The sequence below is a fragment of the Amblyomma maculatum genome, chromosome 5 (assembly GCF_055883805.1).
Source record: "Amblyomma maculatum isolate TAMU_Amacu chromosome 5, ASM5588380v1, whole genome shotgun sequence".
Classification (NCBI taxonomy): Eukaryota; Metazoa; Arthropoda; class Arachnida; order Ixodida; family Ixodidae; genus Amblyomma; species Amblyomma maculatum.
Window position 1 is genome coordinate 127390207 of NC_139348.1, and position 17336 is coordinate 127407542.

The 17336-nt window shown below is 42.5% G+C and overlaps 1 protein-coding gene across 2 annotated transcripts in view; it reads right to left on the reverse strand.

Annotated features, from left to right (window-relative positions):
- Nucleotides 1-17336, reverse strand: part of LOC146189501 (uncharacterized) — a 33971-nt gene that overhangs the window by 3797 nt on the left and 12838 nt on the right. Inside the window, exons 4-7 of one of the 2 annotated variants that reach the window (XM_084603274.1) lie at nt 16961-17050; nt 8423-8577; nt 7502-7575; nt 5912-5995 (exon numbers count right to left, since the gene is read on the reverse strand). In XM_084603274.1, the coding sequence (XP_084459400.1) occupies nt 5912-5995; nt 7502-7575; nt 8423-8547 (283 nt within the window). In that variant the 5' untranslated portion in view covers nt 8548-8577; nt 16961-17050. Of the gene's footprint in view, nt 1-5911; nt 5996-7501; nt 7576-8422; nt 8578-14663; nt 14814-16960; nt 17051-17336 lie in introns of those variants that run through there. The other variant, XR_014707302.1, reaches the window with a different exon arrangement.

The following is a 17336-nucleotide window of genomic DNA, read 5'->3' on the forward strand; positions in this document are numbered from 1 at the left end:
AGGATAATGCACTCAAAATTTCCGGTGTTCTGTGAAATTTGATCCAGTGCTCACCGTTATGTACAAAAGCAGTCGTTAATTACAATTTTCTTTTCTCAATAAAATCCTTTTTGTTTTTATTCATATGTCTCGTTATTATGGATGACTCGCTTTATGGACAGTTTTGGTCGGAAACCAAAGTGTCCATATTAACGAGGCACGACTGTAGTTCGTTTCGGCGCGAGAGAGTGTGCGGCTAGCACAGGCTATTACTCGCTCAATTCCGTCTTGATTCTGATCAAGAACCGCGCCAAGACCGATACTACTGGCGTCAGTGTGCACCTCTGTGTCAGCCGCTTCATCGAAGTGCGCCAGAACAGGGGATGTTTGAAGGCGCTCGCGAAGCAAAGAGAAGGCCGTCTGCTGCTCAGAGTTCCACACAAAGGAGGTGTCCTTCCTTGTGAGGCGCGTCAGAGGTTCCGCAATTTGAGAGAAGTCCGCAATGAATCGCCGATAATATGAGCACAGGCCGAGAAAGCGCTGAACAGCCCTCTTGTTAGCTAGAACGGGAAACCGTGCGACGGCAGCAGTCTTATCGGGATCCGGGCGCACCCCATCAGCGCTCACAACATGGCCAAGGAGCTTGAGTTCTGTATACCCGAAGTGGTATTTCTCGGGCTTCAGCGGGAGATCAGCAGAACGGAGCGCTTCCAGTACAGCTCGAAGGCGTTCGAGGTGTTGGTCGAATGTTTCGGAAAAAACAACTACGTCGTCCAAGTACACAAGACAGATCTGCCACTTGAGGCCAGTGAGGACGGTGTTCATCATCCTTTGGAATGTAGCTGGGGCAGAGCACAATCCAAATGGGAGTACTTTGAATTCATATAGGCCATCTGGAGTGACAAATGCGGTTTTTTCTCGGTCTCTTTCGTCTACTTCGATTTGCCAATAGCCGCTTTTCAAATCAATAGATGAAAAATACTTCTCACGTCGCAATCTGTCCAGTGAGTCATCGATGCGCGGCAACGGGTATACATCTTTCTTTGTCACGTTATTCAATTTCCGATAGTCGACGCAAAATCGAAGAGTGCCGTCTTTCTTCTTGACCAGGACTACTGGTGAAGACCACGGACTTTGTGAAGGCTGCACAACACCATCATCCAGCATCTCCTGAACCTGCGTCTGGATCACTTCTCGTTCTTTGGCAGACACACGATAAGGCTGCTGTCGTATAGGGCGAGCGTCTTCATAAGTAATGATGCGATGTTGTGTGATGGGCGTTTGACGAACCTTCGAGGAAGAAGCAAAACAGTGCTTGAAGTCCAGCAACTGTAGCTCTATGGCCCGCCGTTTCTCCTTCGACAAGTGGCAGTTAATGTCAATGTTGTCAAGAGATGGCTCATTAGTTTCGACTGTCGTGGATGCAAAACAGACCGGATCGTGCGTGACAGGGTCAGCGAAAGCGATAGCAGTTCCCGGAAACAAGTGCCGGTGCTCATTAGAAAAAATTGTGACAAGCAGTGCAGCCCGGCCATTGTGAAGCGACAATAAACTTCGAGCAGCGCAGATGCCTTGAGCAAGCAGGAGTGAATGGTTCGCTTCCGCTACAGCATCGCCGGCACGGAAATCGTCACAGGTAACTTCCACAAGAACACTGCTTCGCGGCGGCGGCGAGACGCTCTCGGCGGAAACGCGAAGTGCGGCATTGCAAGGACTGCTACTATCTCGTTCGGCAGATTGTCCCATCGAAAATGTGACGCTTCTATTTCGCAGGTCGATAACTGCTCCGTACTCTCGCAGAAAGTCAATGCCGAGGATAAGGTCACGGGAACAGTCACTCAAAAAGGCGCAACTAACGACGAAAGCATATCTGTTAATCTGAATACGAGCTGTGCACATTCTCTTTGGGATAACTATATGACAGCCGGCGGTTCGAAGGTACACACCTGACCAAGCAGTGAGCACCTTCCTCAAAACAGTCGCCATGTCACCACTTAAAATCGAATAATCCGCACCGGTGTCCACTAATGCATTGACTGTAGTACGACCGTCTAAAATAACAGGAATGTCCAGAGAAACGCTTTTGGCTTCCCTAGGGGACGGTACCAGCAGCTCGCGGTCGGATCGAAGCGGCGACGACGGGAGGCCTTCAACGCAGCGACTACCAGCGGCCTCGCCCCCGAAGGTCGCTGTTTTCAGTTTTCCCGAGCAGGGCTAGACGAGCGGCCTTTCCCCTCTCGCGAGGAACCTTGGGTGGACGTCGATGAGCGCCTTGGTGAAGGGGAGTGGGACTGACGCTGCGAACGAGATGAACGCTGTTCCGCCAGGTACTCTTCAATAACTCGGGGTCGTTGACTAAACCGGGGAGGAGGCGAGTCGATGCGGAAGCCGTGAAGACCGAGGCGTCGATAAGGACAATCCCGGTAGAGATGGCCTGGCTCACCGCAGTGGAAGCAGAGTGGACGGCGGTCAGGCGTGCGCCAAATGTCCGCTTTGCGTCGCGGCAGGGGACGTTCGTCGATGTACTGTACTGGTTGCACCGAGGGCAGCAGAACTGTAGGCGGCGCGGGAATGGGTGGCGGTGAAGGGGGAGTCTGACTCTGCAGAACTTCCGCATATGTGGGACGATTTTCGGTCCCCGACAGCAATGGCGGCCTCGTAACTATAGGCGAAAGAGGGCTCTTGAGCGCCTGTCGTACCTCCTCCTGCACTATAGCAGAAACGGATGCTGGCGATTGCTGCAGGGGTTTCCAGAACTTTCTCAGTTCTTTGCGCACGACACTGCGAATTAGTTCACGCAAAGCATCAGGATGCCGCTCGGAAGATGCAAATGACTCCACAGTTGTGCCAGTATAGAGAGGTCGGTTATAAGCCGCGGCACGTTGTTGTAGCACCCTTTCCATTGTGGCGGCCTCGACAAGGAATCCGTTTACAGTCGTCGGTGGGTTGCGCACAAGGCCTGCTAACAGTTGCTCTTTCAAACCCTGCATCAAGTGCCTGACCTTTTTGTCCTCGGACATGGCGGGATCGGCTCGCCTGAATAGGCGCGCCATGTCCTCGACGTACGCTTGGACACTCTCATTCGGCATCTGGATGCGAGAGTGAATGGCACGTTCTGCATGTTCGCGACGATCCGCGCTAGTGTAGACCTCGAGCAGTTGACGACGGAATTCCCGCCACGATGTTAACATTTGCTCTCGGTTCTCGAACCAGACCCGGGCGCCATCCTCAAGGCTGAAGTAGACGTTCCTTAGTTTGGCAGTATCGTCCCACTGGTTAAAAGCAGCGACACGTTCGAACTGAAGGAACCAGTCCTCCACATCCTAAAAGAGGTCACCATGGAAAGACTTCGGTACCCGAGGGGCCTGCAAGGTGTAGTTACAGGCCGGTGCGACGCCCGTTTCCTGCTGAGCAGGAGCACTAGATGTCATGGCGGCGGGTGATGGCTGAAACTCCGGAGACAGTCCCTGGAGCCGTCGACTGGAGCGATGCACGGGGGTGTCCAATGGCACAGGGCTGGCGCGACGTCTTTCAGATGGAGACTCTTGCATAGGTAATCTTACCCAGCACCTCCACCAGAATGTCACGCACAAGGTGATTGAGGATATCAAGAATAGCAAGGGGTTAGCTCCGATGCAACAGCGGGGAGCAGCACAGACGCAAAACCCGCAAGCGACACTTCGTCGTCCTTCACTCAGTCATGTGCCACCTGGCAACGCTAGGTGGCAATATATTGTTGTATGGTCACCCATGCTGTATTTGTCAAAACACTAAATAACAGCTTTTTTTGAGTTTTTTTTTTACGGATTAGAAATACTTATCAACAAATGTTCATGAGAGTGAGTTAAAACAGGGCAAGAGTTATTAGAGAGTAATTTTTTCCGCCGAATAGTTATGCATTTTCTCATTCTGCCATTGCCTTCATTCTTTTTTTTTTCAGTGTAGTGTCAGGTGCCCTTATAATGGCGTAGTGAAATCTAAGTCTATTGTTTTAATCCCAATCTTTGTAGCCTTCATTTCGCCATACTTTGGCCATGCGTATCTGATAAATATTATCAATGAAAATTCTTCCATGCGTCTCATGTGCAACTCGCGTTAAAAAGGCTTTTATTATCTTGTTACTGGGAACATCGTGCAAACGTACGGAGGAAACACATGTCCAGACTCCAGTATGATAAAATTCGGTGAACATTTATGAAAGCTGCTGTTCGAAAAGTATAACAAGGAAAAATGTGATTTACTGAAATACAAAATCCACAACTTTCAAAGAGCCGCTATCTGTCGGAGCTTTATGACAGCCCAGTTGAACATAACTCGCTCGACCAGGCACTTGGTCGAAGGGCTCAGTAGCCACAACCTGAAACATGGTCTCCTAGGAAACCGGTGTAGACGAAAGGAGCGCAAATGTTTTAGACGCATATCTTGTGGTAGTGCATGAAGGCTATGAAGTAGCACTACAATTGCAGCAGTAGAACAGGAGAGCAATTGTATGAAAGAGATGAACGAAAAGCCAGGGTAGAAAGCAGTGTTTAAGATAATCTCCAGTGTGTTCTTTGGATGTGACTGAGTGTTTGGTGTGCTTGTGTTATGCGTTGTGACAACCGTGGCAGAGGGTAAAGCACTCGGCGAGTCGCGGCTCGCAACGTTAGTGATGATTTTCATCTGTACAGGTGAGCATCTTCGAAATTCTGTTCGACGCGGTAAAATTAAACTATTTGTCACTTTTTAGAATTTTATTGGGCGATGTTTCACGCCTTAAGCTGCAATCGACGCAAGCAGAAGTGAGAATTTGGTTTTATTGTCTTTTTTAATTTTATCTGTTTACAATTTGCCCTCATTTTTTCTAGGGACATTTCATAATATTTTTATTCTGTTCTGGTCAATGCCAATAACACTGCAGAGCGGAGGGCAGAAATTAGCACGCACGTAAAAAAAAAATGGTACAGGTCACAAGGGGTGAAAAGCAGCAGTGCTATGCCCTCTGGACTCTGTTCGTTGCTTGCGCACTGCTGGAATAGCTCGCTCGATGCTTTCACTGAAAACGAGAATACAGTTTATATTTATACTGCGCAAATCAAACGAAAAGGTGGAATACACCTTTTTCAGAAGTTAAAAATTTGTAAAACCACATAATTATTTCATCATTCCGATGTTTTATTTCCTCGAATCCTTCGAAAAAAAATCTGAAGAGCCCGACTGCAGTTTACGTTTTACAGTTTGAGCATGCTAGGCCTGTTGTTTCTATGGTCTTTTATTTTAGCTAAATCACACCATCGGAAGAGCGTTAGATATGTTCGTATAACGGGCGCACCTTCATTATGCCTTATGCGAGTATATGCAATTTTCAAACCATGCACTACAAGAACGAAACAACAAAATTTCTGAACATGTACTGCGCTTTATGTACCTACCTACTCGTACAGTGTAATTCCTTTCAGGACATTTTCTAGGTGAGCAGGTTTTATCGGACAACTGAGCGGACCAAAACGCAATTTTTTATTGTTCGTGTAGGTTCGTGCAGATTGTTCAGCACAGACAATCTTGAGCTCACAATATATTCAGTCATCCCTATATATATTCCTGCATTCCTTGCTACTCTGTATGTACAGTGATAAAATTTATCAGCGTGAACGCGGGTGACTGCGCCTTTTCATTCTTTGAACCAATTTTTATTATTAAATATAAGGTTTCCTTTTTACTGAATCGTTTGTCGAAAAATAAACACCAAGAACGTCATGTTTTTTTTCTTCTAATAAACTGGTTTTCAGAGCTCCAGGCATTTACTATAAAATGCCGCGGAGCATTTACTCCGCGGCATTTTATCTTCTTGAAGAAAAAGTTTTCAAAAAATCATTTTTCTCAAAGTTATACAATTTCATGCTGGGGCAGAGAACATTACAGAAAATACTCAAAGTATTAGAGAATTCATTACCGTTTTCTATGTAACTGTGGCGGAACACTTTGCATCTCTGGCAGTCCGTGTACACAGAGGTGAGGTTGAAGCCGACTTCGGGAACTGAAACGAAAAAGAAAGCAATATTTGCGGAGTTGACAATCACTGAAAACGCGACGGTAGACACATGCGTTTCCATGTGCACTTTGACTTTGTTGTGTCACCCTGACTCTCCTTTGAGTAAAATGTAGCGTTAAATATTTGCGCCCTTTACAGCGCTCTGTAGTCCTTGGATGAGATTATTTTCTGTGGTTGTCTTGCTATTATCAGATCTACATTCTTTGCGAACCTGCTCGCTGAATGTTATATTGATGTTGTTAAATGAGTATGGGAACATCTATTATATTCTATTCTTTGCCCGAAGGTAAAAACACACATCTGCAACAGTCGATCTTCTATGGCCAGAGTTTTGAAGGAAGGTTTAGGACTACAGCATGAAGCATTTACACTGAAGGTCCTTCATGAAGCGACTATCTACCATTGACTGTACCAATATCTTAGTTTTTAAACTTTTTAACATTTGTAAGAACGTGGCACTAGATACAGCGCATGTGATGTGATCCTTATAACACTTCGAAAATCTAGGTAGTATATGTATGTATGTATGTATGTATGTATGTATGTATGTATGTATGTATGTATGTATGTATGTATGTATGTATGTATGTATATATGTATATATATAGATATATATATATATATATATATATATATATATATATATATATATATATATATATATATATATATATTATATATATATATATATATACTACCTAGATATACATATATACTACCTAGATATATATATATATATATATTATATATATATATATATATATATATATATATAATTTTTTTTTCTGGCTCGTAAAGCTGGCTTCCCGCAATGCGCAATATTTTAATACAGCGTTGCTTTTGTCTAATTGGTGGTGCGAAACTAGTGGCGTTACGTCCGCCGTCACACTACGCTCAAAGACACAGTTTTAAAAATCTGCATTGCGGGAAGCCAGCTTTTCGATCAAAAAATGCGTATTTCAGAGACCTGCATTTTATAAACTCACCCCTTAAGTAACTGCCCCAAGCGGGGGTTTAAAAAAAAAAAAAGCGGTGTGATAGAATGATGTGACATTGAATATTTGGAACTGCATTACCGATAAAGATAATTCACATACTGAACTAAGGTTTTCTCTTGGCGACCGTCATATTCACTATAAAATGTTCACTCCTGAAACCAAAAGTAAACAGTTAATTATATAGTTTAGTTGATTAATTACTTATCTCTGTCGCGTACACAATTAAGCTAGAAAAGAGCGTATTCTTGTTATCCGAAACTGAATACTGTATGGTGCAGTGAAACTATTCCTCCATTATTCTTTTATATCCTTCATTATGCTTTGAATAATGAAGTGCTGTTGGCTTGGCCAGAGAAAACAGGCTAAACATTAAGAATATAAGGCTTTTGAAGAGGGGTAAAAATGTGCTCTTACCGAAGGCAAAATATTTTGAAAGGAATGCACAAAGACAGCGGATGCTCACGCTTCCAAAGCCACATAACATATAACTAACCGTAGAGAGACTCCGCGTGAATAACGTTCTTTACTGCATAACCAGGTGAAGACATAAGAATTGCCCGGGCACTCCTGCAAAAGGAAAATCAGACCATTATATCTTGTGCAAACAAATATACAGGTAGAACAACGCATTATTAATGTTTTGCTCCAAACGAGCACATTACGACCAGTTTCAAGGCATAATTGACTGGAGCGGTTGACGCAAGGCTGCAACACACTCTATATACTACATGTATCTTACTGCAGTATCGTCAGCGGCTATAGACCCTATTCATATCAAGTTTAACAGGCGGCAGTTGTGGCAACCCTGTATTGCGGAGACGCCATAACGTTGGGTGGTTCAAAACTAAAAGCACACACAAAACGTTGGCCTGTGGCGTCCGGCTTGGTGTTGTATTCAAGGAAGTCCCTCGCCGAAGAGATTTTGCACAAATACTTTCTAACGCACAGAAACAACTTTGGGCTGGACAGTACATGGATTAATGCATTGTGCTCCGTGCGTGATGAGAAATATTCTGCAACTCGAGTGTGGATCATCCCTATCAACGCCTTTTGACCTTCACATTGGCCTTCTGAAAAGTATCACACTTTGATAAAAACAAGACCTTAAGGCACAAATAAAACATAATGCCATCACTATGCGCTCCCAATTAAGATACATGTCTTAGGTATGCCTAATATACTGTACTCTTGCCATTCCGTATTTTTTTCCTGCATTAGAACAAGCAAGTTTGAGGGATTCGCGTTTACTCTGGCCCAACTTATATTTCCATTTTTATGGTACAGATGTAGTTAGCAGTTTGAAGTAGTATATCTGACAATGCTTTAACGCTAACATGTGCCACAGAAGCCACCAGTAACTGTTGATACTATCTTAGCATCTATGTATTATAACCAGTGATACACGAGGACATACTCTGTCGTTGTTTCAAACTCAGCTTTGAAGGTCGCAGAGTTGTCAACGAACGGTCCATCCTCCCAAATTAGGACGCACTTTGCATCCCCTCCAAAAAACTGATCCTCCTTGAAATTGCGGTACATTATGTACCAGGTGTCTTGCAGTGGAAAGCACTGGAAACAAACAAACAAAAAAAAACGAACACAAACAGCCTCTCATTAACAACTGCAATAAAGACACAGAGGACACGTGCCATTAGAGACGGGAAGGCTAGAAAAAAACAGTTGTGAACAAAACAACTTTTTTTTTTCTTTTTTATCGAGGCGCAGAACACAGGAAAAAAAAAACATATCTGATTCTGCTTAAAAAAAAACTTGACAATTCGTCCTAATCCTCAGAATTAATAGATGGCTGCTTTTAAATAGAAAAGAACACTGAGATGGCTGCATAACAATATATTTACTTGCGGCTATTTAGCTTTATTTACCTTGCCCAGTTTAGGCTTTGTTGGAAAGCTGCGTGATGAATGCTTAATAGACCAAAACACTTCAATATGCCAAAGTGCTGCGTTTTTGTTTTCCCTCTTTCGCTGAGTGTAGAATCATTAACATATGAAGTGCAATCTAGTTTTTGTCTTTTTATTTCGAATAGAGTACAATAAAAAGGTAATCAAGAAATAGTTTCATAAGGGTGAAGGTTTCGATCTGTTGTCGGTGCTAGCATACAAGCAATGGATGGGCCGATCAGCCCAGCAACCGCAAGCAACGGTTGGCCTATGTTGCAAGTCACTGCGCTTTTGATATTAAGTCATCATACTGTGATGTAACGTAAATAGTATTCATTGATATCTTTCAGAGCTCCATACTTGCATAATTATGGCCAACGATTGATCTCAATTGGGGAAACAGTACGACTCTTTGGAGCTGAACTAAAATTTATGTGCAAAGATTTTGTGTCTACAACTTCGCCGTGGTTGACCTTACATACGGTGCAAGCCCATAACCTTATTTTTATAGCCTCGAAACTTGGTGTCCGAACCTCCATAAGAAACAACATGATAAAATTGAAGAAAAAGCAATTGAAACTCAACGTGGACAGATTAGAACAACCTAGAAAGAAGCGAACACAAAAACATCGCTAATACTCTTTTCCATCTCAATTTTTTTCAAGAAAATTGCGGTGAACTTTATATTGGCTAAGAATAGGGAATAGGGAATAGAAAGAACTGGCAGCTCACGTAAATGTATTGACTAGAACATAGTCAGAAGGCGGAAACACACCAAAAAACTAAGTTAATTTTTTGCTTACATGAAATTTTATAGTGGCAAATCAAGGGGTAAAGATCTCAAAAGAGGATAATTTAAATGTATTGACTACAACAAAGTCAGAAGGCGAAAACCCACAAAAAACTAGGTAATAATTTTTTCTCTACATGGAATGGTATAGTGGCAAATTAGGTGGTAAAGATCTCAAAAAAGAAGAAAGGGGCCGTTGATATGAAATGGCTAGAATATACTTTCAAAATGGAGAAATATTTCCAATTCTTCATTCCACGTAATATATTTGGAGAAAAATGTGGTGAATACTAAAGTACACATTAGAATTTGCACCAAAAAAGACATTTTAAATAGAAACGCATGTCAAAACACAAGGAACATACAGGAATGTGGCTTGCACATTTATTCACGTGTTTGATGCAAGAAAAATGATATGAACCTAAACCATTGCAAGAGAACTCAATAAATATAGAAACACATTTCAACGTAAGCATAGAACGACTAGAAAGTACCAGAAGAAATAAATCACAAGAATGGGAGCATACCTTATTGCCACATTATTAATTGCAAATTATATAGATATAAAATGAACTGCACATAACATTTACCTAGAATAAATAAATCACAATTAAAAATATATAAGATGAAAAATAGTTCACTTGAGAATAGGAGACACGGAAACAAGGCCAGAACGTTGTCCACTCGCATTACTCCTAATCGCTGCTGCTGTCATTTTCGGCGCTGCTTATCAAACTAGAGCTTTAAACTGTACGTTAGAACGAATGAACACAACGTTTGTATTGTATGTCGCTTGAGCCTATTTTTACAGTTGCAGTGCACACAGCCGAACTTCAACCACTTCCTCTCACATGCAGTCGTGGAGTAAGCAACAATTTTGCCAGCATCCTTCTAGGACCGTGACAGGTGTCCTTTATGTTCTTTCTATAGCCGAGTAAATGTGATAAAACATATGCATGAGCAGCGAACAGCTTGAAAAAAGACTTTTGAGGCTTCCATGCAGTTGTGCTTCTTGATTGACAAAATATTGGATATTTTTCGAATTTTTCAACACTTCCCTCCCTCCAAAAAACCTTTTTTCTTTTCTTTCGGTGCTAAAAAGTTTGGAAACTTTACATCTCTATGCACTATTCCAGGAGGCGCATATGTGCGAGTGAACTCGCTTGCCCTTCACACTATTTCATATCGGGGCTCATATCCTTCGCGAATGAGGGAGCGGAGACGGCAGTCGGGGTAGCGCTCAGTCGGAGCACTTGTGCAGTGCAGCAATGTAGCCGAGGTTGGCTAGAACTTTTCTCTCTTCTCGAAGCTTTCCTGATTTTTTTCAACACCGGATCGAATGTGGCCTTTGAATTCATATCCATCACATCCAGCATCAACGCTGAAGATCTCATCTTCATCCTAGCCGACATATCTACTTCCCGACACCACTATCGTGTCGTCAATGAATTACAAAAAGCCTTCCACTTCTATAGTGCACGCCGACTTTCCACAGCGGAGCACACCATCCTCCCCGCGTCTTCATTTCTTGGCATGGTTGCCGCTTCGGGATCACTTGTCTCTAATTCTTGCTGGGCAACCTCTCATTATATGGCTGCAATCAAGCACATGTGAAACGAACCATGCTCTCTCCTTACGAAGCGATCTTAACCCCATATCCAACCTGTATGATGCCCGCTTAATGTATATCATAGACGCCTGCGACATATATTCTCAGTACAGGAAACATAACCGTGAGTAATCGGTTCGCCCGGCGCAGGCTCACAAACCTCAACCCCCCACCCCCGTGAACAAGATACAACTAACCAAGAAATTCATCCTGTACTTCTTGCAGCGGTATTTCTAGCATCTATCGCACGTCTGGGCCTGCGTCCAGTCATTCTCTCCTCTTCTCGCCCGCCTAGGGGGAGTGTGACCACAGGGAACTGCTCGTCTCAGGAGAAGTCCATCTATATGATTGGCTCTGCGACTCGAACAGCCCAAGCCTATCTAGGCCTGTAAGACGGCTCCACGCGGCTTGTGCAAGCTACAGACCTCAAAATGATTAATGTCTTTTTAAATTCCGCATAAATATATACTCTTCTACCCTCTATATGTTCCCTCCATTTTTTTCTGCGGCATTTTTGGCTATGTAGGGCAAATATATATATATATATATATATATATATATATATATATATATATATATATATATATATATATATATATATATATATATATATATATATATATATATATATATATATATATATATATATCAGGAGGCAATCTCAGAAGGTATATTGTTTTGTTGATGGAAGGAAGTGAAGGTTACCTGCTACACTGTATATAAAAAAGGGCTCGATTTTTACTGAAGACTGAAATAGGCGCAGTTAAAAAATTTAGAGCACGGATGAAGCTACACACGGCAGAAATGAAAAGCGTGAAATTTATTGCACCTGTTGAGAAAATTGATGCGATATTTGTTTAACTTTAAATTCCTTATATTTGATATATTTACATATTTTGCTTTCAGATCTTAATGTGATGTGCTGATATTTTGTAATCGTTTTTGGTTATGTGCAACGACTCAAACCAGCGTTCTTACTCTCCAAAAGGGGAATTATGGGCATGTTCGCCGAACATCGGCTTAGAGTATTGGGTAGCGCGCTTTCCTAACCACAACTCACTAGACATGATTATTGTTCTTCAGTTCATTCGAGTACGCTCTGGTGACAAATTAGGATAACTACATTCCAGAGGAACAGAATACGTTTGCATCAAAAGAGCGAAATAATCAATAACTATAAATATAATGGTCCAGTACGGACTTACGACGGGGGATAGTGCTTGCAGGTATTTAAATATTAGAAAAAAATCGCGGAGAAATGTAAAAGGAGGGAAGAGTATGCCGTGAGAATTTAATTATTTGTGAAAATTAACTTGCCAGCTAAAAATTTTTGCGGTCGGTGTTGATCATAAACGTCATTACCAGACAATTTTGAGTCTCTACTAAGAAATACGTTCCATGAGACAAGCAAAAGAAAACTACTCTGAATAATCACGTTAACAAAGCACGCTTTTCCCTTCTTGTCACGAAGCATACTTCAAATAATGTTATTTCCATAAAAGCGCCTTAGGCGTACCTGCCATTTCAAAACACCAATATCAACGCCCATCAGTATCCGTGTGTATACTGCCACTCATATTTGCGCTCATAATGGAACGTTGCTGAATTTTTTCTAACAGCCACCGGCACGCTGCGGACATTGATCATTACGCTTGACGCGGTCACTACTCTAGTGCAAATTGCAATGCCCGCAGTGCGATCGAAGTAAGCAGGAAATTTTCAAGGCGCACATGAATAAAACCTTCAAACCTGTATATTTTGTGGACGCGTCGCCCGTGGCATCGACTCGCTACTGCCTCATACCTTTAGGAAACTGTCTTCGTTGATTAGTGATCAGTTCGAGTGCTTGATGGGAATATGGCCACGAAAATATTATATCACGAAGATGTTAGTACACTTACGTTAGACTCGTTTTGATATGCTCCGAGCTCTGGATTATACTCTGGGAGGCTTCCGCTGCTTTCAAGAGCTAAGCAAACCAAATGTAAAGCGACAGCCGCAACGAGAGAAGTGTGCATCATGGTCATCGTCTTGTACGGGGCTTGTTTGTGTGAAGCAGAGTACATCAGCGTTCGCGTTTAGCCCACTGACTGTCAGCGCTGTAGGCTTTCGTTCCGGAAATACACCGCTACGTAATTGCCTTCAATTAGCCTGTTTATCCTTTCATCGCACGGTTCAGGGTGGATGAGAATGTCGAAAGCGGAAGAGAATCTTCTTTTTCCACTATATGAGCATATGTCCGAATTGCATTCCTTACAGGACAATACAGAATATCCTGCACGTGTACTTTGTTCTCGGTGCATATGAGTAACTGGAGCAAGAAACCAAACCCATGTTTGGTTACGTCGGGTTTCTTGAGATTAAATATGCTCTATTGCAAAATACAGTTTCTAAGACAAATTTCCAGACAGTGGCGTACTACCCGCCTTTTCCTTATTCCGCAAACTTTTTGCTTTGCTTCATAAAGTGGCAAGGACTATGACTTTTGAAATATCCGTATGGGTACAACGGCAAGAGGAACAGTATGCGCATGGTGTACAAGCCCAATCACAAAAGTTGCATTTATAACAAACGCCTGCTTATTATCAACAAAGTGGAATAGCACTGAAATATTTGTTATAGTTGTGACACAGCATCTCAGATAAAACGAGCCATAATAGCCCACACCAGCAGGTTGTAAAATACGAGGAGTAATTTATACTGAGCTCGAAGTTCGCACATATATTCCAGCTCATGTTTCAGCACCACCCTCCTCTCCTTGCACAAGGAACAAAACATGAATAAAAATATGCATCTAAAGAAAATTAACCAATCGAAAGCGGTGCCAGGACGTAGAAGAGCAACTGGATTGTGTACCTATGATGGGTTATGAAATCCTTGGATTGGATGAACCGCTTTATGGCCAAGATAAGTGTTTTAACTGCTTAGGCCGCCACTCAGGCCACTGATGGAGAGTGCCTCGTCTTCGAACCGAAAGTGTTTTATGCATGGTTTCAGCTGCGTAGCTACCACAATCAGCTGTCAGTCAGCGCTGTGTTTGTCGTTATATGTTTTCTCTCTTGTCGCGTTGATCGCACTGCAGATATGGAACACCGTCACCAACTCGCCCAACAAGTGAACTTGTCAATATCAACCTATTATTATGTCCCGCCGGGATTGCGCAGTGGCTACGGTGCTCGACCACTGTTCCTAAAGATGCGGGACCGAGGCATTTTATTGAATGTTCAGGCTTAAAGTACACGAATAACAGGGAAAGTTTTCTAAAGCTCTGTTAAGCTTTTGCGCACCTAATTCAAATAGCCAATAGAGTACTAATAATCTCTAGAACAAGAACGTGCACGCGAATAAATGCTATATAGAAAATTGTAGGTTTATTTGCAGTAATCGGGTGAGTATTCTGGGAATGTAAAGGGCTGCTTGCACCTCTGCTTAAATATTAGCGAGCACGCATGATCTTTCTTTCCGATGGTTTCATTCTTTGCCCAGTACACGCAATTCGGTATTTCTGCAAAATGAAAACAAAAAGGCTAAAATTAGCGTCACAACAATTCCTTATTGCAGTATGTAATTACTTAAGAATAATCCTTCCTAGTGTACATATGGCTATCATTACCTAGATTAAATTGGAATAAAGCATGAGGCTCGTTATTTTCTTTTTTTTTTTTACCATTTTAGAGTGCAGTTTTAGATTTTCCGCAGCGTTAATGTAGTACGAAGTGAATAATGTTATGATTTACCTTTCATCGGTTAATCACTAACCCTCGACGTTCAGATTTTCGTTCTCAAAACTAAGGCGACACCTAAGTTCCACCTTTATATATATCACGAGGTAGCGTGGTATGCCACCCGACATATGAAGTCCCGCTTAAACTAAGCCGTATGAACATGTCTACCTAGCATAGGCGTAGCAGCCTGACTTGGAATCTAAGAGCACTGGAAGTTTGATTCGTAGTACAACTTACCGCCGTGGACGCGGAACCTGATGTGGTAGCTCCTTCCAATTTCGAGGTATCATGTGGTCTCGTTAAGCCGCACAAACCATTGGAGAAAACGTGCGTCTTCCTACCCCAACTTCCAACTTCATAGTCGCGAATAACCGCTATCGCGTCATACTCACACGACCATGGAGCTGGACGTTGTTAGGTTAAGGCCACATTCGCCAGAAAGTGTGCCGTCGTTTTTGTCAGCGTTCTTTCTACCGTGCGAAAGATCACTTGTACGGCCCCGACATGTGATTGCTATCAGCTGACATGTCCGCGCACTGAGTGAACGTTGGATTGCATGATATTACGTTTGGCAGGAAATGTGAATTGCATGATGGTACGTTTGGCAGGAAATGTGAACTTGGGCCACTCATTTCATTTGAGAGGATGATATCAAAATCAGTCTGCCAGGACCGTTGAATTCTGAGTCAGACACGCAGGCACAATCAATGGCTTGGTTTTAGCGGAATATTATACATAGGGTGGTAACCTCCGCTATCGCATCATATCCGTGAAGGTGGAGCTAAAGTCTTGCCCATAATTGTTTCACTTTGAACGCTAACGCCGACATCAGGACTGACGCCGCATTTTCTGCATGACATGCGCTTTAACTCTATTTCATTAGTATTGCTTCTTAAAGGTTTTGTTAGAGAAACACACATCCGGAAGTGAAACGCAGTCGTAGATCAATCCGTATAACTAAAAGCGTCTAATCACTCTTCGGGTTCTGGTTCAAAAGACTTCAGCAGCTCACATAGTCTGCTTGTGGGTAATGCACTTATATGCAATAAAGCAAGCCAGTAAATCATCTCCAGTACTCATAAAACAAAGCGGCTCAAAAAATACTTATTAATTCAAAGGCTAGCACATGTATTTCGTCCTCTTGAATGCTATCTAATTGCTATCTGAAAGTAAGATTGACATCAAATTTAATGCCTCTCTGAACCATTTTGGATATGGCTTTAGAATCACTGGATTGTAAGGCACCACTTTAAAGACTGAGGGGTTTAGGTGCGCACGTGAGTGGTGATGGTGGCGAAACTTTACTACCAGCGGATAACGATAAGTGTCTCGAACGGCCACCCACCGCTTAAACAAGGGCCGCTATGCATTGGGAAGCTTGGGAAGATTGGGGTATTCCAGTGACAATATTCGCGCTCGAAGTGGCTCCCTGATAGGAACTGTGGCAGTTCCAGATGATATCATTTAGATAGGCTTTGCCATCGCAATTTTTGTGTTTAATTGAATCTAGTTCTTCATAACGTAAGGCACATAATTGGAGGTTCGCACGTGTTACTTTGAAGCTTACGCCAAGCTTTTGGCCCCGAGTTTAGAGAGCGGTTTTTGCGCAGGACGAATTTGAGTTTGCAAGACTCTAATTGCGATATGGCTTTGTGTGAAATATAGAGAAGGCCAATAACCTGAAATTAATGGCGTAGTATTAATAATACGTGAATACTAAAGGTATTTTTATAATTTACAGACCTATAGGCGCAAATGTGAACCTGGAATGATTTTATAAAAGCGCGGCTAATGCCACACTGCATCAGACTGTTCTAGTGTCCTAGATCACTTCGGCGGGTTTATCTCCTCACTGCCACATGAATCGCCTCTTCTTTTGCTTTCAGCATTGTCCCCGCCATGTGGCAATAGTGTAAAGAATACTAACCTGCTGAAAACGGAACCTTCAGAATGAGACAATCCGAAGTTGCGTGTAACACAGGGTAGCTCCTACGAATGTTAGGATCCTGTGAATTTTCTGGAAAAAGAACGAAGCTTTTTTGTTACAAGAGGAAAAGCAACAGGTAGTATGAGCAGCAGCTTTCTATACAATAACAGGTCTACAATTTCCTGATTACGTCTCATCTTTCTCGACAGTCGCATATCTTCTCTTTATTGTTTGCTAGTAGTGGTGTTGAGCTACATTTATTTTTATGTGTAATGCCCACTTGCTTAATCGTTAAATACTGCAGTATATTTCAAATGAAAAAATAAATAAATAAAACGTCGCGTATACAGAGACAACAGGTGATCGAGACGTATTC